The sequence below is a fragment of the Petromyzon marinus genome, chromosome 26 (assembly GCF_048934315.1).
Source record: "Petromyzon marinus isolate PM22_M1 ecotype Great Lakes invasive population chromosome 26, UKy_Petmar_22M1.pri1.0, whole genome shotgun sequence".
Lineage (NCBI taxonomy): Eukaryota > Metazoa > Chordata > Hyperoartia > Petromyzontiformes > Petromyzontidae > Petromyzon > Petromyzon marinus.
Genome location: NC_133692.1, coordinates 8568433 through 8594460, shown reverse-complemented (window position 1 = coordinate 8594460; position 26028 = coordinate 8568433). Strand labels below are relative to the sequence as shown.

Here is a 26028-nt window from a genome sequence, read left to right as displayed (position 1 = left end):
GATATCTTGGAGTACAAAGCAGGCTGTGATGTCGCGCTCGTAACTCCGAGTAAATGGGAGAGGAATGACATCGGGTATTCATAAATATACGAGAAATCTTACGAGCCGTCAGAACCACTGTTAAGTTGGTGCTCTCTAAATGTTTTGTGGAACCCTCGAATGTCTGTTTTCTCCATTTATTAATGTGTGTGTGTCAATATGTGTGTCAATACATTAATAATGTGTGTCAATATGTGTGTCAATACATTAATAATGTGTGTCAATATGTGTGTCAATATGTGTGTCAATATGTGTGTCAATATGTGTGTCAATACATTAATAATGTGTGTCAATATGTGTGTCAATACATTAATAATGTGTGTCAATACATTAATAATGTGTGTCAATATGTGTGTCAATATGTGTGTCAATATGTGTGTCAATACATTAATAGTGTGTGTCAATATGTGTGTCAATATGTGTGTCAATACATTAATGTGTGTCAATGTGTGTCAATACACTAATAATATGTGTCAATATGTGTGTCAATACATTAATAAGGTGTGTCAATATGTGTCAATATGTGTGTCAATATGTGTGCCAATATGCGTGTCAATATGTGTGTCAATACATTAATAATGTGTGTCAATATGTGTGTCAATGTGTGTCAATGTGTGTCAATATGTGTGTCAATTCATTAATAATGTGTGTCAATATATGTGCCAATATGCGTGTCAATATGTGTGTCAATACATTAATAATGTGTGTCAATATGTGTGTCAATGTGTGTCAATATGTGTGTCAATACATTAATAATGTGTGTCAATATATGTGCCAATATGCGTGTCAATATGTGTGTCAATACATTAATAGTGTGTGTCAATATGTGTCAATATGTGTGTCAATATGTGTCAATGTGTGTCAATATGTGTGTCAATACATTAATAATGTGTGTCAATATGTGTGTCAATATGTGTGTCAACATGTGTGTCAATGTGTGTGTCAATATTTACCTTCTGTTCAGCTGCATCCTGTGAGAGGGAGACGCTGCTTAAGGGAACTGGAGATGAATGATGTTTTTTTTAATCCTCAATCACCTCTTGATACCCCAGCCCCATCCCCACCACTCCCTTCCCTCCGTCCACTATTCTGGCGTGTGCCAGGCGTCACGTAGGCGATTATAAGCTGCTTTGCACAAGCAATTTAACAGTTGGTCATTGCGTTTTACTCTTGTTAGCAAGCACAGGCTCGTACATCAATGAAGATCCCGATGGGTCTTATACAACTGTGGACCATATATATAGATTACAGATAGCATCTGCACCGTCTGTCCATGTGGCTCACATATTAATTTGTTTTCATCTCTATGGCATGCATCTATAACATTCTCTACCGCAAGACAATGTAAGCAGCGATAGCTTTTGAGAAATGTAAATTACAAGTGATCCATATAACAAGTAAGTGCTTCACAAAAACATGTGGACAGTTTAATGTTGAAAAACAAGTGGTTTTGTTCTGTTTAATCTTACAAATCCGGTAAGGTAGACACTTGCCCTCCAAGGTAATTTCTTATAGTATCTTCCCCTTGGTCAACGACCTCTGGGTGCCACTGCAATGCCTGTCTTGTTAACCTGTCACCTTTTGGAGAAAGGGAATAACCTGGGGGTTCAATAAAAATATTTTTGAGATCTGGTTCAGGAGCATAGCGTAGATATTTTCCACCACTGAGCTACACGGCCACCAATCCCTACCATTCCTTCCTGATCCCCGTCCTTTGACCCCACCTACTGAGCCTCCCACCATGCCGCTGCCTTGCCTTGCAGGCGTCTGGTACGGCTGCCTTGTCAGGAAAAGGGTGGTTTTGCTGGAGGGATGTAAGCGAAACGCCCCTGACTTCGGTGGGTTAGAGGCGGGGAGGAGGCGGGGGGCATGGGAGTGCTGGTGGTGTTGTGTGCAGGGTTTGGCTGATGCGAAAGATCCCTCTCCCTTCCCTCCCCCTTCCCTCCCCCTCACCCAATGACGTTCCCTCCTACAGTTTTCCATCCTGTTGTCATTATTGTTGCTGTCCTTGTGTTTTTTTTTCCCCTGGCCATTCCTGGAGCATGATTTTCTGCATGAATTTGAAGTGCAATCTTTGTTTTGTTGGTCTTTGTGAACAGTTGTGAAACTCTGTGATGTTTCTCTCCACACAGAGCCCCACTGACCCACACCCTAACACACATGTGCAGTCATATGCTGTGTTTGTAGGTGTGTATGGGCCAGTCTGAGGTGGTGGTGTGGAATTTACAGTGGCAGAGTAGCAACCCAGGTTAAATTCTCGCCCTAATGATTAAAAAACAGAGGCACTTGGTCTCTGAGCCTGGCCCTGGCTTTGGCGACTGACCACTGAGGAGACGAATGTGGCTGGGCATGTGTGGTACTTGCTCCACTGCTAAGTGAGCTTTTCTGGTTTTAATAGGTGGCAACAAATATTGCCCAGAGCCTATGAGGTGAAAAGAGGATTTTTTCTTAGGGAAGAGGGGAGAATGGTCAAGAGGTTCATGAGTTGTGGGCATCTGTGGTTCCACATTAATTGCAGTTCTATGGAAAATTTCACGTCGTTTGTAGACGGACCATCTCACATAATGCAATGATCTTTTTGAACATTTGTGTATTTCTACAGAAAACTTAGTTGGCTGTCCCATAGGAACTATTTTTTTTTTACAATTTTACTATATGGTTCGCATCAGAGGATAATACAGCAATATACCTCATTGTACTGTACTGCTATGTCCCCACATCTATGTTCTCTGCCTTCATCAACCTGCACTGACCAGCATGGAGAAATATGGCCAAATTAGCCCTACGACCCAAATCTAAATCTGAAATGAAAACTCATTTCCTTCGAACTGCTTTTTGTGTTTAGTTTGTTGTCCTTTCCCTGCACCTCCAATTAGCACAGTTGGCTACATACGCTATGAAAGAAGTTAAACATATATACATAGTGTGGGCAGGCCTCTTTCACCAAGGAATTAACAATAGAGCTCTATATACTGGAAATATATGTAATTGCACCAGCTTTGGAGGCACACACTAGTCATCCTAAAATCTTGAGGTGGGGTGTGAGGATCATGAAATGGTGTCACCTGCTTGACATTCAACCACCCATCCAAGATCTATTCTGGCTACATTCTGCTTAATTTACAAGATCTGACACGTTTGGGCACATTCTGGATGATTTGTTCACGTACAAATACACCACAGTAATTATATCAATAACTGTGGTCGTAAATTTGACGCAGATAAGAGGATGTATGTTTAGGCTTCACTCACCAGGTTGTATTTGTTGTCATACCGGGGTACATTAATGAGTAATTTCACGTCTCTAGCTCGGGATTTGTTTTTTATCATACACGGTTATCGAATTAATTTTTTTACGTGTACGATTGTAAAATTAAAAAGGTTCCAATAGTTAGATTAGCAGGCAATGATACACAATCTGTGAGGTTTCACTGCACTTCCTCAGCGCATTTGTCGCATGTTGCAGAGGTTCGTGGTTCGAGCCCAGCGGCCGCCCTGGTTAACACTGCGGCTGTATGAAAGAAGAACACGCGCTGCTTGATCCACTTAACAGTAAACATTAAAGAGATTTTGTATCGTTACTCACGAAAGAATGCCAATGTGTGCTTTCGTTCTGATCCAAATTTGAAAATGATTAACCGCAAATTAAATGAATTTGGTAAAGCCGCGTAGCAACATTGCCCCGCACTTCTTATTGTAAATCCACTGCAGACTATAATTGTCTATGAAACGCAGCGTCTTCATTGTAACCTTGCGCTATTATTATTACGCCAATATCAAATTGAATAATTATTTGATTCATGGCCACCCTATTACACTTGCCTCGGCCTTTACTCACCATCTGACTTGCACCGTGAGCATGAGGCTTTTGTCTCTACCTTAGGGAAGGGTTTATTGCGTAAATGCACCAGCCCTTATGAAGGCATTGTGAACTATTTTTTTTTCGTTGTCTTGTGAGATTTATCCAAAGCTTCAAGCCCCGCGCAACCTACTCTCCCACTCGCAATGCAAGCGGTGACTCGCTGTCTGTGTTGCTGGTCTAGTTTATTCGATGTTAATCTGGAAAAAGAAGATGTTTTGTGATGCCTATACTCTTTGGCAGTGCCTGCCAGTTGCCAGGACATCAACTTCCCTATTGTGATTCCAAAGGCTCTTTTGGAAACTCGTAGAGGATAGGTAGAATGAGTAGCCTGAAAACAAACTGTAAGGTCACAGTAAGTCGGAGAAGCTAATCAGGGTGTGCTGTTGTTACATTGTTTTTGTAGCTTTATTTTGGTCTGGTTGTGGTGTAATAGTTTTCTGCAATGTAGATTCATATTTTGTTTGTTGCGGTTGCACTCGACTTAAGAGCCGCATGGCTCACAGGGCTATACCTAATGAATGAAAAATAAATGAAACTTGATTCGGCCAGTTACAAACCAATCAGACAAACCTTGGAGTGGTTGCCACCTGCCATTGTTAACAAACCAGCCATTCATTCTCTCCCATTATTAATAAACCATCCACTTAATCCATGTCTATGTGTTAATAAACCAGCTACTGCTTTGATAACAAAGAAAACTACTTGAGATATTTTCCTTCTCATTATTAGCTGTGGCGTTCCCGATCGTGATGACTCACTTGTCTGCACAATGTTTTGGAGGCTAAACCCACAGCAGCTCAAACTAGCGCCAACCCTTCATCATCGGTCGGATGGTTCCTGCTGACGCTGCGTGTGCGTTGGTGTCGCCGGTGGCGGGGCATCCAGGCTGGCGCTTTGGCATGAGGAACGGGCGCTCGGGACTCTTCCCTGCTGAGTACGTGACACCGGCCGCTCCACCGGAATACGAGCATCTGTCTGACCGGCCTACAGGCGTGCTTAGTGCTGCCGGGAGCAACGTGGCCGATCTCGACCGTGGAACTGAGGTTTGGTCACTCACAAGTCCGCACACACCATCTCGGCAGAGAACTATGATGCTAAGTGGGTGGTAAGGTTAAGGTCCAGCCCTGCAATAACTTGCTCAAGCCACTGTTGGTGGAAGGGCTTCCACTAGATAGATATCTATAGAGCTCCTCTATATGGTATGTTGGCCTACTCTTCCAGGATGGCCAGACGTCTTGGAAGTGGTAGCAGTACCCACACTTTATCCCCACCTAGACCCCACCATATTGTCATGCGGGTGGGTGTGTTAAATACAAAACGGCTCCATCTCTGCATGGTCCACTAACCCCTCTGCACGTTTCTGGATTACTGGCATGCGCCTAAATTGCTGGGCACTAATTAGTGATCGGTATTAATGAATACTGCGTATATACTGCGTATATTTTCACTATATATTTGTTGGGTGGGACAAATTGACGTGACGACCACGGAGAGTTCTCTGTTCGACAAACTGGTGCCGGCAAATACTTAGTGTATTCTTAGTTCTTTCGGTAAAGTCACGTTTAAGGGAAACAACAAAATAATAAAATATATATAACAATAAAAATTCTCACGACGTTTCGACCATAACACAAACGGTCGTGAAGACGTCGTGAAGACGACCGTTTGTGTTATGGTCGAAACGTCGTGAGAATTTGTATTGTTTCATATATATTTTATTATTTTGTTGTTTCCCTTAAACGTGACTTTACCGAAAGAACTAAGAATATGAATTACTGCAGTCACGAAAGCTTTAAAAAAAAAAATACTTAGTGCTCAGAGAATTAATTGATAAGCAATTGGGTATATATTTTTTTTACGTGCACAGACATCGTCAGTGGCCAGCGAGTACACGGACAGCTTGGACGACTGCGTGAGCGTTGCCTCGGAAGACGGAGGCTACACGATGCTCGATTTCGCCAAGAAGTTCTTCCGAGAGGCACAGGCAAACCAGTAAGCGCATCGCCCAGTCTCGATGACCACTAGCCTTGTAGGGCTGGGTTGGCTTCCGTGGGTGTGAGTTAAGCCCGCCTGCAAAGCACAGTCTCATGGCACCGCGGCTGCATGTGCACACGAGGCGCAGCTAGCGCCAAAGCCACATTTTCACATTGCATTTGCAATTTTACGCACACACGTGCATGAGCAGAAGTAAGTGCAGTTCCTGCAACAATGGACCTTTTGAGTTGAGACCACTACTACCATGGTAACCGTTCCTGTGAATGTCACTCGTTGATTCCTCCACCCATGTTGAGGACCTGGTCTACCAGACAAACTCTTTTATCTCATCCACACTGTTTTAGCAGATCAAGTTCTTCTAAACTTTTTTCCAAGTTTTTTTTTTTTTCCCAACCGTGCTTTATTCAACAAACATATTAACGCGTATTTATTCTTCCTTCATTAGTCCTGTATTTTATTGGACACCTGGGTTTTGGACATTTGGGGCCTGTGATTAGCAACTGTGCTAAAAAAAAAACAAGAGAGTACTGTCATTAACGTTGTGAATCTGTTTTTCTGATTTGTAAGAAACTACTGAATGATCTTTTCGTGTTTTATTACTTTAGTGTGCATTACTTGACATTTGCAGATGAACAAAAAGTTATTTAATCATATTCTCAAACACAACAGCGTTGTTTGTGTCATCTGGTTTAGACTTAACATCTTCCTTGGACAACATAGCCATTCATTTTCTTGGTTATGATTATATTGTGTTATGGATTATATAATTTTCATCAAACTAGGACCCATATATTAACATCATGGACATTTGTTCAAGCAAGCCTGACTCTGCGGAGGCACTTTATGTCGAAACTGGTTCAGAGTTTGCCTGTATTGAACCAATGCTGCTGAAATTACGTATTCCCAGAAGGCTATGTGGTTGACAGGAAGTGTAAAAAATAATGTTCTTGTCATATGGAGATACAGATATATTGTCTGATTATTTTTTGTCTTGTTTCATCCTTGAATGTGCATGTCAGGTCTTGATCAGCCATGCTAATTGGTTCGATGTGGCATTGATTTACAATGCAGTTCTATTGCTTTCCACTTGCGTTTGATTATACACTCATGCAAACATCGTGTCATACACAAACTCTTAAAAAATACATGCCACGTTGCGATTCGCTCACAGAAATGGAGCGCGCGGAAAACTGCGGAAAGAAAAGGCTCCCACGGACCCCTCCGAGATGGTCAAGTACACCAAGGTAAGGCGACCATCATTGATTCATAAGATGCCCTCCAGTCAAACAACTCCAAATCGAGATGCCTTCAGCAGGTTTTACTAAATTGATCCAGGTCACTATTTAAAAGTATGAGCAGTTTGAAATGCACGTATTTATTAACATAGCATATTGTATTTTGATTTAAAGCTTTCGTGACTGCAGTAATTCATATTCTTAGCTCTTTCGGTAAAGTCACGTTGAAGAGAAACAATAAAATAATGGTCGAAACGTCGTGAGAATTTTTATTGTTTTATATATTTTATTATTTTATTGTTTCCCTTCAACGTGACTTTACCGAAAGAGCTAAGCATATAGCATATTGTAGTCGTAAAAAAAGTGGGAATGTTTAAAACTGACATTACCTTACAAACCCCAGCAGAAAGTGTCCACAGTATATTAACAGCAGCTGGGTTTAGCCACCAAATGAATGTTAAAAAGTGGCGATCATTGGTTTGCCCTCCCGACAAACTGCATCGCCTCCACAAGGAGGCACGCTGGAGGCTTCTTAAACAAGGTCATGCCTTCTCTGGCCGACAACCGTCCCCATCAACTGGAAACCAATCTGTGAAAATCAGGCCAGGATGTCGTGTGAATGACCGGACCACATCCATGAATTGGGTCCAAGGCACCAATGTTGGACACTTATTTGGGAAGATTCCCCATAATGAGAATCCATTGCCAATCCTAGCAACTTGGCATCTTCACTGTCACCCATCCCAGCATGGGGCTCAACTATATTTAGGCTTCTCTTGAGGTCGGACTGCACTTTGATGGGTCCATTGGCTTTATTAACATATCAGAATGACTGTGTTGTGCATAAGGAGTAAACATTATACAGTAAAACCTTGGATTGCGAGCATGATTCTTTCCGGAAACGTGTTTGTAATCCAAAGCACTCGTATATCAAAGCACTCGTATATCAGTTGTCATCACGTGACGCTCAGCAGACAATGGGTATACGTACTACTCATATTGCAAGACCTCGCTCGTTTATCAAATTAATATTTATTTAACATTTTTGCTCGTCTTGCAAAACACTCGCAGACCAAGTTACTCGCAATCCAAGGTTTTACTGTATAAAGCTGGTGAGGTTTTGTACTTGCGTTGGGTTGAAGCCGAGTTGCAGCTGCAGGAAAGAAGCTGGCTTTGAGCACAGTCATATTCATGTGAATGCTATTATAGGGTCATAGTGATCTTTGTCTTCTATCTGTGTCCAGTCTCCCATCCAGGAGTCTCTGATTCACTCACAAGACCCCAAGTTCAACAAGCTGGCTGTGGAGGCCTTCCTTGGTAGGTGAACTTCCTACCACATATTTGTCGTTTAGTTTAGACTTAAAACTTTCGTGACTGCAGGAATTCATACTCTTGGTTCTTTCGGTGAAGTCACGTAAATAGAAAACAAAAAAATCAAAAATGAAAATAAAATAACAAGATAAAATAAAAATAATAGAATATAAAAATACATTTAAAAAATAATAATAATAATAAAAGCAAAAAACCCACGACGTTTCGATCGCAACACAAGCGGTCTTCATCAGGCGGAGAGAAAAAGAGGAGGCAAGCCTCCAAATGTAGCTGCTTATAAGGGCTCCAAAGTGAGTGGGCGGGAGAAAGGGCTGCACCCATCCACACTGCTGACGGTAGAGGTTGACAAGAAAACACAAATTCAAGTCGTGACCAAAAGTGGTTGATGACATCTTTCCAATGATTGCTGAGTTTAAAACCATCGTCTCGGTTGATGCTTGCGCAACCCTTTCCCCCGCCCACTCACTTTGGAACCCTTATAAGCAGCTACATTTGGAGGCTTGCCCCCTCTTTTCTCTCCGCGCTGATGAAGACCGCTTGTGTTGCCATCGTAACGTGGTGGGGTTTTTTGCTGTTATTATTTTAAATTTATTAATTTTATTATGTTATTATTTTTTATTTGATCTTATTATTTTTCTTTTCTAATTTGTTTTCTATTTACGTGACTTCACCGAAAGAAGCAAGAATTTGTAGTTTGATCACAGACGTTTATTTAAAATTGAGATCAATTATCCATTTTGTAGTGGAGATCTGGATAATTATGCATTTGCACCTAATAACATACAGAGCACACACACAAGTTGTTGGAACCTTTTTTTTCCCTGTGAATATTGTGGAATGGGTTTGGTCTAAATTTACAATTATAAAATGATGAATAAGATTTACAAGATGAGGAAACCCCCATATTCCATATGGCCAACTCATCTTTACGATGCCAAACTGTGGTAATGATGAATGTGTGTCTGTGTCTCATTCTCCACTCATCTCCACCGTAGCTGTGATGAAGTTCATGGGTGACTACCCACTGAAGGGCCAAGGGGAGGTGGACAGTGTCTTCTCCCTACTCAAGGTGAGATGCATTACGCAGATGAGCTTGGCGTTTTCACAGCATCCAGTGAGCAAAGTGCAGCGTGACCACACGGTGATAGCTGCTCTCATGGCAAGAATCAAATTGACAGTGATTTATCTTAATTTATTTAGTTAATTAAACAAGATGGTTTTAAGGTGTTGGACATGCCATGGGTTTCTGGTCTTCATTATCCTTTCCAAGTGCTGTGCTCATTCCTCTTGGTTGTGGAAGTATTGTTTTGTTAAACTTAACCCTTTTCATTTGAGGCCATCAGGAGCAGCTTCGTTTTTAATAAAGTTGGATCTATGGTCACCATATCCTCCACCATTTTGGTAAATTTCTTCCATCCCAATCTACCTTAGTTGTATTTTAACACTTGTCTACAGCCTTACATGCAGTCAGCCAATGCCTTTCAAGAATTTGCTCTTTCGAACATTATCAATCCTGTAACTGTGGTATCAATTCCACATTCCTATGTCAGGGACCAGTTTATCTCAGCCAAAAAATATTTGAAATCTTCTGAGTGGTGCATCTTAATAAGTGGTTTGTACTTTACCGATTTCGTGATAATTAACTGAATTAAATGTGATGTGGATTTGAACGTATGCTCTTGTGATTGCAAGCACAATGCTCATAATTGTCCTGAAACTATGTCACACAAATGTACATGAATTGTATGGTTGGTCACTGGAAAATTCTCTTGAACTTCAGACCTGATCAATGGGGCTAGCTAGCCAGTGTTTTTGAGGACAGCTGGTATAAAAAAAAACACATGTACAGTTTTAGCAGTGTGTGACCTCATATGTGTTTGTTTTTTCATTTGCCGAAGCCATGGTGATCTCACCAAATATACAGGCCGTAGCTGTTTTGTTTGAGGCTAAAATGAGGGCCTGCTCTGGTGATATCAAGCCCTGTGCTGTGCCGTATGTTTCCAGTTCAGTGAGAATCAGCCGGAGATGCGCGATGAGATTTACTGCCACATCGTGAAGCAGATCACCAGCAACAAGAGCCCCAAGCCGTACGTGACACAATAACATGACTACATTATCATCTTTCATAGGCGAATAAAAGTCAAATATTTCTATCACAATGCAACGTTTTGTATAAAGGCATCTGTGGCTAACTGCTTTAACCATGTTTGGTGATTTCTCTCTTACCTTGCACCATTTTATTGTCAGAATAAGCATAAAGTTCAACTTACGGTGTTTCATGCAACCAGTCCTGGTGTATAAGTTGCATTATCCTGGCATGTCTGATTTAAGCATATTTTATAATGTACCTGATAGCAGGATCGGCTCATAAATTAATGTATCTGTTCACATTGAAAATTGTTCTGTTTAAATATATCCATGTCTGGGAGATTAAAATACATTGGCCTACAAGCTTCACCAAAGGGCATGAACACAATGTAAAGTGTGCGCAACGACATCCCCGAAATATCTTACGGAACGTTACCTGTAGTATTTACCGGGACGGCTGCCAGTCTCGAACTGTGTTCCCCCTGAAACAAGCCCCGAAATGTTCAACCCGCTTGGCCACGTCGACACTCACCGGGAGCACCTTCCATGCTGACATATTCCTATCGGTTTTAACATTGCTCCGCTCTTCCCCTCTGGTCCGTGTGCAGGGACAGCTGCCATCGGGGCTGGAGGCTGCTGTACATTGTGACGGCGTACAGCAAGTGTTCCGACAACCTGAAGCCGTACTTGCTGCGTTACCTCCGCGAGGTGGCCAACGACAGCAAAGCCAGCTTCCAGGGTGAAAGCAAGCGAGAGGAGCTCGCCGGCTCGGTCACCAACTTAAAAAAAATCATTGTCGCCGTTAATGTGTACATGGTTGTCTTCGCCAGTCAGTGCAGTCTAATGATGATATTATCGTGGTTACAATGAAAAGGGCATTCTTCTGTAACTGTCTTCCTTATATTTGTGGTGACAGGCCAGTTGACCTGTGTACTATTAATTGGCGTTTGTACTTTATATTATTATTATAACATTTGGACTTTTGTCATCATTGACGAATTTGGTTTTATATGGATACAATAAATGTATTACTGCTAAAACCATCATTGCAAGCATCACAATGAAATCATCATCAAACATTTATACATTATTGTCAGCAACATCACATTGTACAATCTACAATTGGAGGAAGCTTTCCATGTGTTGATATCACTACCTTCAGTTATGTCCATGTTATTAGCTGATTAAGTATTCTATATTTAACCAGAATATAGCCCATTCAAAACATGATCTCTTTATCATGGAAGACTTAGATAACCATAGCTAAGTTACTATTCAAAATGTAGTCAAAGGTAGTTTTACAATAATGGGTATGTAGATTAATATTGGGTCGCAGGGTGAAGCAGTGGTAACACTCATGCCACACAGCAAAGAGGGCTTTGGTTCAATTCCCAACTCGGGCACCTATTTGTGTGGGGTGTATGTTCTCTCTCTGTTGTGTATGAGTTTCCTCTGGGTCCTCCGGTTTCCTCCCATAGGTCAAGATATTTGTTTAGTGTTTCCGGGTGAGTTCATAGTTTATTTATTTGGTATAGCCCTGTGAGCCATTCGGCTCTTGAATCGGGTGCAACCGCAACAAACAAAAAACATGAACAAGAAAAACATCTTAAAGTGATGATGTGACTGTGCAAAAGTAGTCTGGTGGTATGGTAACTGTCTCTCGTTGTCCATAATAGAGGTTGTTAGGTTTAACGCGACATTTAAATGTACGCGATCTAACCCAAAAACCTCTTTTATGGATGATATTGATCACGAAAGCCTACGTGTTAAACTGTCTCTGTTTGTGTATGTCAACAATTGTTACCTTTTTTCCACTGGCACACCAAAGCTGAGCCAGCACAGGGCCCTCACGTTACTAGTGATATTTCACTGCCTATTTGCTGTACCGTGCCAGAACCAAACCATGATACGCTGGCCTCTCAAGGCATCTGAAACTGGCTCTGGGCCATGCAGGTCCAGGGGTGCGGCTCATGATGTGCTCGGTAGATCAGTACGCTATGAGGACACGGCATCAACTATGAATATCGCCTGATATTCCGTTGCGGTGGTTCAGCATCCGTGGTCGAAAAACAATCTGGCGCCTCATGAGCCATGCTAAGTTGGCTTGGCACGTTCCCAGTACAGCTCTGTTTTACGGTGGAAAACGAGGTATGCATGTTGCCTATAGAGCGGTGGCTCGCCCTCCAACCTGGCCTCACGTGCGTGCCGTGTACGCATTGCTGCTGTCTCGGCAGGGATGGCGCGAGTGTGTGAACAGCACCTGCGGCGCACGCTGCAGGTGGGCGGGCGCACTCAGCTGCCGTCCAGCATGGAGCTCAAGGCCTTGGTGGTAACGACCAGACACCCTTGCACACACAGGAAGAAGGGCGTGCGGCGTGCGTGCGAGTGAGTGAGTGAGTGAATGATTGAGTAAGGGAGCAAACCACTCACTTGCACAGCTGATGCAAGCAAAATCGCGTAGCTATCAATTGTGCAGGGGGTGCAACTGCACTGTCGCGCACGGCTTGGAGGAGCCCAAGACACTGGGCTATGATGAGGTTGGGGGGGGGGGGAATTTGACAGGGGGCCCCATTTCATGTCATTCTTGAACCAGATCTCATGCCAAACATGCTACGCCACTGAACTGAATCGACTGGTTGTGTTAGGTATGCCTTTGAAGAATATCAGGCAATGAATGGTCTTTCATGTGACTACCTTGGCATGCCACAGTATGATGTACAACCATTATGTCAAAAGGCAGATGCAGATTAAGAAAAAAAACCCGCGTATTACTGTGCATTAATGGTTATGATTAATGAAGAAGGATGCAAACTGAGTTTGCCAGATGGATCAGAGATCAGAGCACTGAGCTGGGTTGAAATCGACGCCGGTGCGTGTGATAATTCAGATTTTCAAGTATAGTGCGTGGATGGGCTCAGCATGTTCACCAATTACGATATATATGTAATCATTAAAGTTGGTTTTGCACATTACTTGGAAAAATTCCCCATGTGAGATGTAAAAATATCAGTATTACTGCCACGCAATGAATGTTACTCTCAGTAGCAGGGTGAGTGGGAAAGCGTGTGGACCAGAGTTCACTTGAAAGGATCTCAGAAGTACTTATATAATATTGGCTTCAGTAGGCTCTCTGCTCTGCAGAGTATTTTAATAGATTATTTGTCTCTTGACATGACACTAATGTCACCACGAAGATCAAGTTGGGGAAAATATATTTATCAATGTGAACGGAAACAAAAAAAAGCATGTAGTGTCTCTACTGATCCCAGCTGATATAGATACTCCTTAATGACTTCATCTACATCCATTCTCATTCTCCACAAATAAATCAAATATTGTTTTAGTCCCATCATCGACCTATGGTCCAGTTTGCTTGCTTAATCGAATGCTGTCGAATTGTATTAGTCTGGGAAGCCGATAGGCTGCTAGCCTGACACACATTTTATTGAAATGTGGAGACAGAATGGAGATTTGCTCAAATATGATTTGTACCCATAATGCTCTCAACAATGCATGATTTTGTTTATGATATTTGTCCTGTCCTGGTGCCTTGCATGGTGTGGTGGTGGCACCCAGTCGCTGCTTCGCCTCACCCTGTGTGTGTGTGTTTCAGGCCGGGAGAAACTCCAAGCGGCAGCTCATCCTCCTCCCAGGAGCCATTGAGCGCCACGTGAAAATCAAGACCAATTCGGTGAGTGTGTGGCACCATCACCATGGAGAAACAGTAGCAACAAGAACACACACAACTAAAGCATGAGATAACCCCATTATAGAGTTAACATTTGTGATGCAATTTATGTATTTATCTATCTATCCAGGAACGCCTCACTGACTAGTCACCTGAAATTCACCTAATATCCGTATATTTCAGACGCGAGACAGTATTGATCTCTATTATGTTAGTATTGATCTCTATTATGGAAGTATTGATCTTTGTTTGGATGGGCACATGGGGTTATTGTAGGCTACTGCCAGGTTTACGTGGTGGGCAGTAGAGGGCAGTGCAGAAAAATACATTGTCATACTGGCCTGTTATGCTCCAATGTCTCTGTTCACCGCCTTCACCATTCCACACCTAACGGCTCCCTGCAACATGCACGGCGTGGGGAGGCCCTCATCCAGAAGTGGATGAACAAAATAGCTGTGAATTTGCACTCAATTGGGATGTCTGATTATTCAATTTTAAGAAGCGTTTCGTGCGTGGAAATAAACCAGAGTAGCTGGGGGAAGATGTGCACACGAAAGGTAATGACACTCATAGGTCCCACACGACTTTCCCACGTGTTGTACTGCCACCTCCTGGCTACCAGTCTATCGGTCATTGGAGTCTCTCAATTCTACATCATCCACATGAAATAGTTCCCCATCTCCACATATAAATACAATCTTTGGAGTTTATCGGCCTACTGGCTTTTCAGACCAATATTAACCAGCAGCATTTGTGTAAGCAGGTACCGGTTTCATTAATTGCCGTTGGTTTAAGGAGTAAATTATGGCTAGAATGAAGTAATAACTAAGGAATAGTCTGGATATGATAGCTTATTAACTAAGGAACACAACCTGGCCTTAATAACGTAATGACTAGGAAAATCACTGTATTTAATCACTTAAGAACTAAAGTGCATAAACAGAAGTTTTTCACTCTCACTTGCGTTGCCTTTAAGATGTTAGTTTTGTCACGGCGTAAATATCGTTGAAGGTGGGAAAAAAACTTCCCTAATGAGTGATAGCCAAAGACATGTTCATTGGCGCAGCAATACATACATATTATAACCAAAGCACAACACAAAGGCATCTATGCTGAGATCCTGGGATTAAATCGTAGCTCTGACCTAAAAGAAAAATCAGGGTCTCAAGTGTAGAGCATTTCATGAACTGCAACCAAGTCATCGATGTTTATTCAGAAAATCCCATAATATTAACATTGATTAGTACTCTGGTTATTTGTGTTATGGGTAAAGAGTGAGTCACACTTTTCATAATTACACACTTGAATTAGAGGATGTGGTAAGATAAGAGATTAGAAAGTTGCCTAGTTAACTGTGATCATCGTCTTGTCAAATAACATTTTGTTTTGTAAAATGCAGAGATCATTGCAGTGGTTGGTGCACATGAATTTTGTGAAAAATGCTAAATGACTCCTGCAATGGAAGGTGTTTAAATGCCCACTCACCCCGAAGTTGTGTCACAGTATACGTTGCATCAATCATAATAATAATAATGATCATTTTGTTTTAATAATCTCATTTTATCATTACACTGCCATATGAATTCAGTGTGTTTTTTACATTTATGAAAGTTCAGATAAGCAGTGTTTACTTTGTCTCCTGTGATCAAGAATTCTGAAGCCACTATTGAGCAGTCCTGCTACATTGGGTAACGAATTTGTTCCACTTCAATAGAATATTCCCATTGATTCTATACCCTATGGAGGAACCAAATCCACGCTTATTGGAAACCCATCTCCGAGTACCGAATTATTGAATCCACAAGGTTGAAGTGGAGCGAATTTTTTTTCTCTCATGTTAAAATGTACTTTATTGGAGGATTGTTGATAGAAAAAAAAACATCACCCCAGGTGGGACTCGAACCCACAGTCCCTGGCTTAGAAGGCCAGTGCCTTATCCATTAGGCCACTGGGGTTGTGTGAAGAACAATGTTATTAATTGTTCGTTAGAGTTGTCGTTATAGTACTATACTAAGATATGTCGTAGAATATGAGATCCATGAAAATTGTATCGTACTTTTTCCTAAATGTTGTATCGTAATTAGCGTTGTTCATTTTACTTCTTTTCACGTTTCATTTCCTGTCAACATTTTTTCTAATAACTTGAAGTTCAGAATGATAACTCAATTAAATCAAAGCTTTTGGAATGTGTTTCCAGAGTCAAGGGCTGCATGATGCTTACATTATCAAGTTAAATTTCAAAGTTAGGCGCAAGATAAACATGGGATCAAATGAGATATTTTACTTTTTTATTACCAACTGAAATAGCAATACATGAGTAATTATCAATTAATTAGCCCAATAATGGTGAAATTAATGAATCACCATCAGCCATGATTTAGTCATTTCTTTTTCGATTCACTGCTGGATAAGAGTGAATCTTCATGTCACTAAAAGCCGAAGTTTCATGCACCTAACCCAGGCAGGACTCAAACCCACAATACCTCGCTTAGGAGGCCAGTGCTTTATCCATTAGGCCACAGGGGCTACGTATAGCATGATGAAAACCTGACTTTTGTGCAGACTTCTTAAATAAACTCACAATAATTATAAAATTGGATATGTATTTTCCCCGCTCTACTTAATCAATGTTGATAATTCTCACCAACGTACACTTATTTATATATAAGTTCTAAAGGCACAGTGGCATGATGTATTATATTATCAGATTAGTAAACTTACTGGAATGACTGCATGTGGAATAAATCTTCACCTTATAAAAGGATATGTATTGCTTAGCTACCCCAGGTGGGACTCGAACCCACAATCCCTGGCTTAGGAGGCCAGTGCCTTATCCATTAGGCCACTGGGGCTACATACACTTTATTAAAACCTGGCTTATGTGTAGACTTCTTAAATAAACTCACAATATTCTTGGTTCTTTCGGTAAAGTCCCTTCTACGTGACTTACCGAAAGAACCAAGAATCTGAATCCCTGCAGTCACGAAAGCTTTAAATCGAAATTTAAACTCAATAATAAAAAAAGAAATTGATGTATATTTACCCCTTTCGTCCCCTCTGCCTTATCCATGTTGATAATTGTCACCAACGTCCACTGATTTATAACTCTTTTCTGAAGGCACAGTGGCATGATGTTTTACATTATCCGATTCGTAAACTTCGCGTAATGACCACATGTTGACTAAATCTTCACCTTACAAAACGTACATTCATTGCTCAGCTACCCCAGTTGGAACTCAAACCCACAATCCCTGGCTTAGGAGGCCAGTCCCTTTTTATCCTCTCTACTTAATCAATGTTGATAATTGTCACAAAATTACACTGATTTAAAACTCTCTTCTACAGGCACAGTGGCATGATGTTTTATATTATCAGATTCGTAAACTTAGTGTAATGACCACATGTGGAATAAATCGTCACCTTACAAAATGTACATTTGTTGCTCAGCTACCCCAGGTGGGACTCGAACCCACAATCCCTGGCTTAGAAGGCCAGTACCTTATCCATTAGGCCACTGGGGCTACATGCTGCATGACGAAAACCTTGCTAATGGGCAGACATTCTAAATTCACTCAATTATTATTAAAATGGTTATATATTTTCTTCTTTTGTCCGCTCTGCTCTTTTTTTATAAAGGTTGCTAATTGTCACCAAATATTTTTTTAACTCTCTTCTGTAGGCACAGTGTCACATTCGATTCTCATTGTCAGATTCATAAACTTAACATTTATATGTTACAAAATGAACAACTTTTTCTCAACTACCACCAAGTGGGACTTAAACCCACAATCCCTAGGTTAGGAGGCCAGTGCCTTATCCATTAGGCCAAAGGGGATACATGTAGAATGATGAAAACCTGGCTTATGTACAGACGTCTTAAATAAACTCACAACGTAAAAATGGATATGTATTTTCCCCTTTTTGTCCTCTACTCAATCAAGGTTGATAATTGTCACAAAATTACGCCTATTTAAAACTCTCCAGATTCATAAACTTTGTGTAATGACCACAGGTTGAATAAATCTTCACCTTACAAAATTCACATTCACAGCTCTGCTACCCCCGGTGGGACTCGAACCCACAATCCCTGGCTTAGGAGGCCAGTGCCTTATCCATTAGGCCACAGGGGCTACGTATAGCATGAATGAAACCTGACTTTTGTGCAGACTTCTTAAATAAACTCACAATAATTATAAAAATGAATATGTATTTTCCCCTTTTGTCTGCTCTACTTAATCAATGTTGATAATTGTCACCAACATACACTGATTTAAATATCTCTTCTAAAGGCACAGTGGCATGATGTATTATATTATCAGATTAGTAAACTTAGTGGAATGACTGCATGTGGAATAAATCTTCACCTTATAAAATGTATATTTATTGTATAAGCTACCCCAGGTGGGACTCGAACCCACAATCCCTGGCTTAGAAGGCCAGTGCCTTATCCATTAGGCCACTGGGGTTGTGTGAAGAACAATGTTATTAATTGTTCGTTAGAGTTGTCGTTATAGTACTATACTAAGATATGTCGTAGAATATGAGATCCATGAAAATTGTATCGTACTTTTTCCTAAATGTTGTATCGTAATTAGCGTTGTTCATTTTACTTCTTTTCACGTTTCATTTCCTGTCAACATTTTTTCTAATAACTTGAAGTTCAGAATGATAACTCAATTAAATCAAAGCTTTTGGAATGTGTTTCCAGAGTCAAGGGCTGCATGATGCTTACATTATCAAGTTAAATTTCAAAGTTAGGCGCAAGATAAACATGGGATCAAATGAGATATTTTACTTTTTTATTACCAACTGAAATAGCAATACATGAGTAATTATCAATTAATTAGCCCAATAATGGTGAAATTAATTAATCACCATCAGCCATGATTTAGTCATTTCTTTTTCGATTCACTGCTGGATAAGAGTGAATCTTCATGTCACTAAAAGCCGAAGTTTCATGCACCTAACCCAGGCAGGACTCAAACCCACAATACCTCGCTTAGGAGGCCAGTGCTTTATCCATTAGGCCACAGGGGCTACGTATAGCATGATGAAAACCTGACTTTTGTGCAGACTTCTTAAATAAACTCACAATAATTATAAAATTGGATATGTATTTTCCCCGCTCTACTTAATCAATGTTGATAATTCTCACCAACGTACACTGATTTAAATATCAGTTCTAAAGGCACAGTGGCATGATGTATTATATTATCAGATTAGTAAACTTACTGGAATGACTGCATGTGGAATAAATCTTCACCTTATAAAAGGATATGTATTGCTTAGCTACCCCAGGTGGGACTCGAACCCACAATCCCTGGCTTAGGAGGCCAGTGCCTTATCCATTAGGCCACTGGGGCTACATACACTTTATTAAAACCTGGCTTATGTGTAGACTTCTTAAATAAACTCACAATATTCTTGGTTCTTTCGGTAAAGTCCCTTCTACGTGACTTACCGAAAGAACCAAGAATATGAATCCCTGCAGTCACGAAAGCTTTAAATCGAAATTTAAACTCAATAATAAAAAAAGAAATTGATGTATATTTACCCCTTTCGTCCCCTCTGCCTTATCCATGTTGATAATTGTCACCAACGTCCACTGATTTATAACTCTTTTCTGAAGGCACAGTGGCATGATGTTTTACATTATCCGATTCGTAAACTTCGCGTAATGACCACATGTTGACTAAATCTTCACCTTACAAAACGTACATTCATTGCTCAGCTACCCCAGTTGGAACTCAAACCCACAATCCCTGGCTTAGGAGGCCAGTCCCTTTTTATCCTCTCTACTTAATCAATGTTGATAATTGTCACAAAATTACACTGATTTAAAACTCTCTTCTACAGGCACAGTGGCATGATGTTTTATATTATCAGATTCGTAAACTTAGTGTAATGACCACATGTGGAATAAATCGTCACCTTACAAAATGTACATTTGTTGCTCAGCTACCCCAGGTGGGACTCGAACCCACAATCCCTGGCTTAGAAGGCCAGTACCTTATCCATTAGGCCACTGGGGCTACATGCTGCATGACGAAAACCTTGCTAATGGGCAGACATTCTAAATTCACTCAATTATTATTAAAATGGTTATATATTTTCTTCTTTTGTCCGCTCTGCTCTTTTTTTATAAAGGTTGCTAATTGTCACCAAATATTTTTTTTAACTCTCTTCTGTAGGCACAGTGTCACATTCGATTCTCATTGTCAGATTCATAAACTTAACATTTTTATGTTACAAAATGAACAACTTTTTCTCACCTACCACCAAGTGGGACGTAAACCCACAATCCCTAGGTTAGGAGGCCAGTGCCTTATCCATTAGGCCAAAGGGGATACATGTAGAATGATGAAAACCTGGCTTATGTACAGACGTCTTAAATAAACTCACAACGTAAAAATGGATATGTATTTTCCCCTTTTTGTCCTCTACTCAATCAAGGTTGATAATTGTCACAAAATTACGCCTATTTAAAACTCTCCAGATTCATAAACTTTGTGTAATGACCACAGGTTGAGAATAAATCTTCACCTTACAAAATTCACATTCACAGCTCTGCTACCCCCGGTGGGACTCGAACCCACAATCCCTGGCTTAGGAGGCCAGTGCCTTATCCATTGGGCCACAGGGGCTACGTATAGCATGAATGAAACCTGACTTTTGTGCAGACTTCTTAAATAAACTCACAATAATTATAAAAATGAATATGTATTTTCCCCTTTTGTCCGCTCTACTTAATCAATGTTGATAATTGTTACCAACGTACACTGATTTAAATATCTCTTCTAAAGGCACAGTGGCATGATGTATTATATTATCAGATTAGTAAACTTAGTGGAATGACTGCATGTGGAATAAATCTTCACCTTATAAAATGTATATTTATTGTATAAGCTACCCCAGGTGGGACTCGACCCCACAATCCCTGGCTTAGGAGGCCAGTGCCTTATCCATTAGGCCACTGGGGCTACATATACGTTATTAAAACCTGGCTTACGTGTAGACTTCTTAAATAAACTCACAATATTCTTGGTTCTTTCGGTAAAGTCCCTTCTACGTGACTTACCGAAAGAACCAAGAATATGAATCCCTGCAATCACGAAAGCTTTAGATCGAAATTTAAACTCACAATAATTAAAAAAGAAATTGATGTATATTTACCCCTTTCGTCCCCTCTGCTTTATCCATGTTGATAATTGTCACCAACGTCCACTGATTTATAACTCTCTTCTGAAGGCACAGTGGCATGATGTTTTACATTATCCGATTCGTAAACTTCGCGTAATGACCACATGTTGACTAAATCTTCACCTTACAAAACATACATTCATTGCTCAGCTACCCCAGTTGGAACTCAAACCCACAATCCCTGGCTTAGGAGGCCAGTCCCTTTTTATCCTCTCTACTTAATCAATGTTGATAATTGTCACAAAATTACGCCTATTTAAAACTCTTCAGATTCATAAACTTTGTGTAATGACCACATGTTGAATAAATCTTCACCTTACTAATAGACATTTGTTCCTCAGCTACCCCAGTTGGAAGTCAAACCCACAATCCCTGGCTTAGGAGGCCAGTCCCTTTTTACCCTCTCTACTTAATCAATGTTGATAATTGTCACAAAATTACACTGATTTAAAACTCTCTTCTATAGGCACAGTGGCATGATGTTTTAAATTATCAGATTCGTAAACTTACCGTGATGCCCACATGTGGAATAAATCTTCACCTTACAAAATTCACATTCACAGCTTCGCTACCCCCGGTGGGACTCGAACCCACAATCCCTGGCTTAGGAGGCCAGTGCCTTATCCATTAGGCCACAGGGGCTACGTATAGCATGAATGAAAACCTGACTTTTGTGCAGACTTCTTAAATAAACTCACAATAATTATAAAAATGGATATGTATTTTCCCCTCTCTACTTAATCAATGTTGATAATTGTCACCAACGTACACTGATTTAAATATCTCTTCTAAAGGCACAGTGGCATGATGTATTATATTATCAGATTAGTAAACTTAGTGGAATGACTGCATGTGGAATAAATCTTCACCTTATAAAATGTATATTTATTGTATAAGCTACCCCAGGTGGGACTCGAACCCACAATCCCTGGCTTAGGAGGCCAGTGCCTTATCCATTAGGCCACTGGGGCTACATATACTTTATTAAAACCTGGCTTAAGTGTAGACTCCTTAAATAAACTCACAATATTCTTGGTTCTTTCAGTAAAGTCCCTTCTACGTGACTTACCGAAAGAACCAAGAATATGAATCCCTGCAATCACGAAAGCTTTAAATCGAAATTTAAACTCGCAATAATTAAAAAAGAAATTGATGTATATTTACCCCTTTCGTCCCCTCTGCTTTATCCATGTTGATAATTGTCACCAACGTCCACTGATTTATAACTCTCTTCTGAAGGCACAGTGGCATGATGTTTTACATTATCCGATTCGTAAACTTCGCGTAATGACCACATGTTGACTAAATCTTCACCTTACAAAACATACATTCATTGCTCAGCTACCCCAGTTGGAACTCAAACCCACAATCCCTGGCTTAGGAGGCCAGTCCCTTTTTATCCTCTCTACTTAATCAATGTTGATAATTGTCACAAAATTACGCCTATTTAAAACTCTTGAGATTCATAAACTTTGTGTAATGACCACATGTTGAATAAATCTTCACCTTACTAATAGACATTTGTTCCTCAGCTACCCCAGTTGGAAGTCAAACCCACAATCCCTGGCTTAGGAGGCCAGTCCCTTTTTACCCTCTCTACTTAATCAATGTTGATAATTGTCACAAAATTACACTGATTTAAAACTCTCTTCTATAGGCACAGTGGCATGATGTTTTAAATTATCAGATTCGTAAACTTACCGTGATGCCCACATGTGGAATAAATCTTCACCTTACAAAATTCACATTCACAGCTTCGCTACCCCCGGTGGAACTCGAACCCACAATCCCTGGCTTAGGAGGCCAGTGCCTTATCCATTAGGCCACAGGGGCTACGTATAGCATGAATGAAAACCTGACTTTTGTGCAGACTTCTTAAATAAACTCACAATAATTATAAAAATGGATATGTATTTTCCCCTCTCTACTTAATCAATGTTGATAATTGTCACCAACGTACACTGATTTAAATATCTCTTCTAAAGGCACAGTGGCATGATGAATTATATTATCAGATTAGTAAACTTAGTTGAATGACTGCATGTGGAATAAATCTTCACCTTATAAAATGTATATTTATTGTTTAAGCTACCTCAGGTGGGACTCGAACCCACAATCCCTGGCTTATGAGGCCAGTGCCTTATCCATTAGGCCACAGGGGCTACGTATAGCATGAATGAAAACCTGACTTTTGTGCAGACTTCTTAAATAAACTCACAATAATTATAAAAATGGATATGTATTTTCCCCTTTTGTCCGCTCTACTTAATCAATGTTGATAATTGTCACCAACGTACACTGATTTAAATATCTCTTCTAAAGGCACAGTGGCATGATGTATTATATTATCAGATTAGTAAACTTAGTGGAATGACTGCATGTGGAATAAATCTTCACCTTATAAAATGTATATTTATTGCTTAAGCTACCCCCGGTGGGACTCGAACCCACAATCCCTGGCTTAGGAGGCCAGTGCCTTATCCATTAGGCCACAGGGGCTACGTATAGCATGATGAAAACGTGACTTTTGTGTAGACTTCTTAAATAAACTCACAATAATTATAAAAATGGATATGTATTTTCCCCTTTCGTCCGCTCTACTTAATCAATGTTGATAATTGTCACCAAAGTACACTGATTTAAAACGCTCTTCTAAAGGCACAGTGGCATGATGTTTCATATTATCAGATTCGTAATTCCCATATGTGGAATGCCCACATGTGGAATACCCACATGTGGAACAAATCTTCACCTTACAAAATGCACATTCACAGCTCTGCTACCCCCAGTGGAACTCGAACCCACAATCCCTGGCTTAGGAGGCCAGTGCCTTATCCATTAGGTCACAGGGGCTACATATACTTTATTAAAACCTGGCTTACGTGTAGACTCCTTAAATAAACTCACAATATTCTTGGTTCTTTCGGTAAAGTCCCTTCTACGTGACTTACCGAAAGAACCAAGAATATGAATCCCTGCAGTCACGAAAGCTTTAAATCGAAATTTAAACTCACAATAATAAAAAAAAGAAATCGATGTATATTTACCCCTTTCGTCCCCTCAGCCTTATCCATGTTGATAATTGTCACCAACGTCCACTGATTTATAACTCTTTTCTGAAGGCACAGTGGCATGATGTTTTACATTATCCGATTCGTAAACTTCGTGTAATGACCACCTGTTGACTAAATCTTGACCTTACAAAACGTACATTCATTGTTCAGCTACCCCAGTTGGAACTCAAACCCACAATCCCTGGCTTAGGAGGCCAGTCCCTTTTTATCCTCTCTACTTAATCAATGTTGATAATTGTCACAAAATTACACTGATTTAAAACTCTCTTCTATAGGCACAGTGGCATGATGTTTTATATTATCAGATTTGTAAACTCAGCGTAATGCCCACATGTGGAACAAATCTTCACCTTACAAAATTCACATTAACAGCTCCACTACCCCCGGTGGGACTCGAACCCACAATCCCTGGCTTAGGAGGCCAGTGCCTTATCCATTAGGCCACAGGGGCTACATATAGCATGAATGAAAACCTGACTTTTGTGCAGACTTCTTAAATAAACTCACAATAATTATAAAAATGGATATGTATTTTCCCCTTTTGTCCGCTCTACTTAATCAATGTTGATAATTGTCACCAACGTACACTGATTTAAATATCTCTTCTAAAGGCACAGTGGCATGATGTATTATATTATCAGATTAGTAAACTTAGTGGAATGACTGCATGTGGAATAAATTTTCACCTTATAAAATGTATATTTATTGCTTAAGCTACCCCCGGTGGGACTCGAACCCACAATCCCTGGCTTAGGAGGCCAGTGCCTTATCCATTAGGCCACAGGGGCTACGTATAGCATGATGAAAACCTGACTTTTGTGTAGACTTCTTAAATAAACTCACAATAATTATAAAAATGGATATGTATTTTCCCCTTTCGTCCGCTCTACTTAATCAATGTTGATAATTGTCACCAAAGTACACTGATTTAAAACGCTCTTCTAAAGGCACAGTGGCATGATGTTTCATATTATCAGATTCGTAATTCCCATATGTGGAATGCCCACATGTGGAATACCCACATGTGGAACAAATCTTCACCTTACAAAATGCACATTCACAGCTCTGCTACCCCCAGTGGAACTCGAACCCACAATCCCTGGCTTAGGAGGCCAGTGCCTTATCCATTAGGTCACAGGGGCTACATATACTTTATTAAAACCTGGCTTAAGTGTAGACTCCTTAAATAAACTCACAATATTCTTGGTTCTTTCGGTAAAGTCCCTTCTACGTGACTTACCGAAAGAACCAAGAATATGAATCCCTGCAATCACGAAAGCTTTAAATCGAAATTTAAACTCACAATAATTAAAAAAGAAATTGATGTATATTTACCCCTTTCGTCCCCTCTGCTTTATCCATGTTGATAATTGTCACCAACGTCCACTGATTTATAACTCTCTTCTGAAGGCACAGTGGCATGATGTTTTACATTATCCGATTCGTAAACTTCGCGTAATGACCACATGTTGACTAAATCTTCACCTTACAAAACATACATTCATTGCTCAGCTA

General features: G+C 40.4%; 1 protein-coding gene and 16 non-coding genes across 23 annotated transcripts in view; 1 reads left to right on the top strand and 16 right to left on the bottom strand.

The window, feature by feature from the left end:
• Positions 1-26028, top strand: part of MYO15A (myosin XVA) — a 197667-nt gene that overhangs the window by 129070 nt on the left and 42569 nt on the right. For all 7 annotated transcript variants that reach the window (XM_076069914.1, XM_076069911.1, XM_076069917.1 and 4 more), the window contains 9 exons: positions 4787-4944; positions 5769-5893; positions 7068-7140; positions 8376-8448; positions 9459-9532; positions 10468-10550; positions 11160-11290; positions 12786-12880; positions 14165-14242. In XM_076069914.1, coding sequence (XP_075926029.1) covers positions 4787-4944; positions 5769-5893; positions 7068-7140; positions 8376-8448; positions 9459-9532; positions 10468-10550; positions 11160-11290; positions 12786-12880; positions 14165-14242 — 890 coding nt within the window. The remainder of the gene's footprint in view (positions 1-4786; positions 4945-5768; positions 5894-7067; positions 7141-8375; positions 8449-9458; positions 9533-10467; positions 10551-11159; positions 11291-12785; positions 12881-14164; positions 14243-26028) is intronic.
• Positions 16122-16194, bottom strand: TRNAR-UCU (transfer RNA arginine (anticodon UCU)). Its single transcript has one exon. It is a non-coding gene; the product is annotated as a tRNA-Arg (tRNA).
• Positions 17019-17091, bottom strand: TRNAR-CCU (transfer RNA arginine (anticodon CCU)). The gene has a single exon. It is a non-coding gene; the product is annotated as a tRNA-Arg (tRNA).
• TRNAR-UCU (transfer RNA arginine (anticodon UCU)) lies at positions 17688-17760 on the bottom strand. The gene has a single exon. It is a non-coding gene; the product is annotated as a tRNA-Arg (tRNA).
• On the bottom strand, positions 18297-18369 carry TRNAR-CCU (transfer RNA arginine (anticodon CCU)). The gene has a single exon. It is a non-coding gene; the product is annotated as a tRNA-Arg (tRNA).
• TRNAR-UCU (transfer RNA arginine (anticodon UCU)) lies at positions 18633-18705 on the bottom strand. The gene has a single exon. It is a non-coding gene; the product is annotated as a tRNA-Arg (tRNA).
• Positions 19530-19602, bottom strand: TRNAR-CCU (transfer RNA arginine (anticodon CCU)). The gene has a single exon. It is a non-coding gene; the product is annotated as a tRNA-Arg (tRNA).
• Positions 20199-20271, bottom strand: TRNAR-UCU (transfer RNA arginine (anticodon UCU)). Its single transcript has one exon. It is a non-coding gene; the product is annotated as a tRNA-Arg (tRNA).
• TRNAR-CCU (transfer RNA arginine (anticodon CCU)) lies at positions 20811-20883 on the bottom strand. Its single transcript has one exon. It is a non-coding gene; the product is annotated as a tRNA-Arg (tRNA).
• TRNAR-CCU (transfer RNA arginine (anticodon CCU)) lies at positions 21147-21219 on the bottom strand. Its single transcript has one exon. It is a non-coding gene; the product is annotated as a tRNA-Arg (tRNA).
• On the bottom strand, positions 22009-22081 carry TRNAR-CCU (transfer RNA arginine (anticodon CCU)). The gene has a single exon. It is a non-coding gene; the product is annotated as a tRNA-Arg (tRNA).
• TRNAR-CCU (transfer RNA arginine (anticodon CCU)) lies at positions 22338-22410 on the bottom strand. The gene has a single exon. It is a non-coding gene; the product is annotated as a tRNA-Arg (tRNA).
• On the bottom strand, positions 23200-23272 carry TRNAR-CCU (transfer RNA arginine (anticodon CCU)). Its single transcript has one exon. It is a non-coding gene; the product is annotated as a tRNA-Arg (tRNA).
• On the bottom strand, positions 23529-23601 carry TRNAM-CAU (transfer RNA methionine (anticodon CAU)). The gene has a single exon. It is a non-coding gene; the product is annotated as a tRNA-Met (tRNA).
• Positions 23866-23938, bottom strand: TRNAR-CCU (transfer RNA arginine (anticodon CCU)). The gene has a single exon. It is a non-coding gene; the product is annotated as a tRNA-Arg (tRNA).
• On the bottom strand, positions 24892-24964 carry TRNAR-CCU (transfer RNA arginine (anticodon CCU)). The gene has a single exon. It is a non-coding gene; the product is annotated as a tRNA-Arg (tRNA).
• Positions 25229-25301, bottom strand: TRNAR-CCU (transfer RNA arginine (anticodon CCU)). The gene has a single exon. It is a non-coding gene; the product is annotated as a tRNA-Arg (tRNA).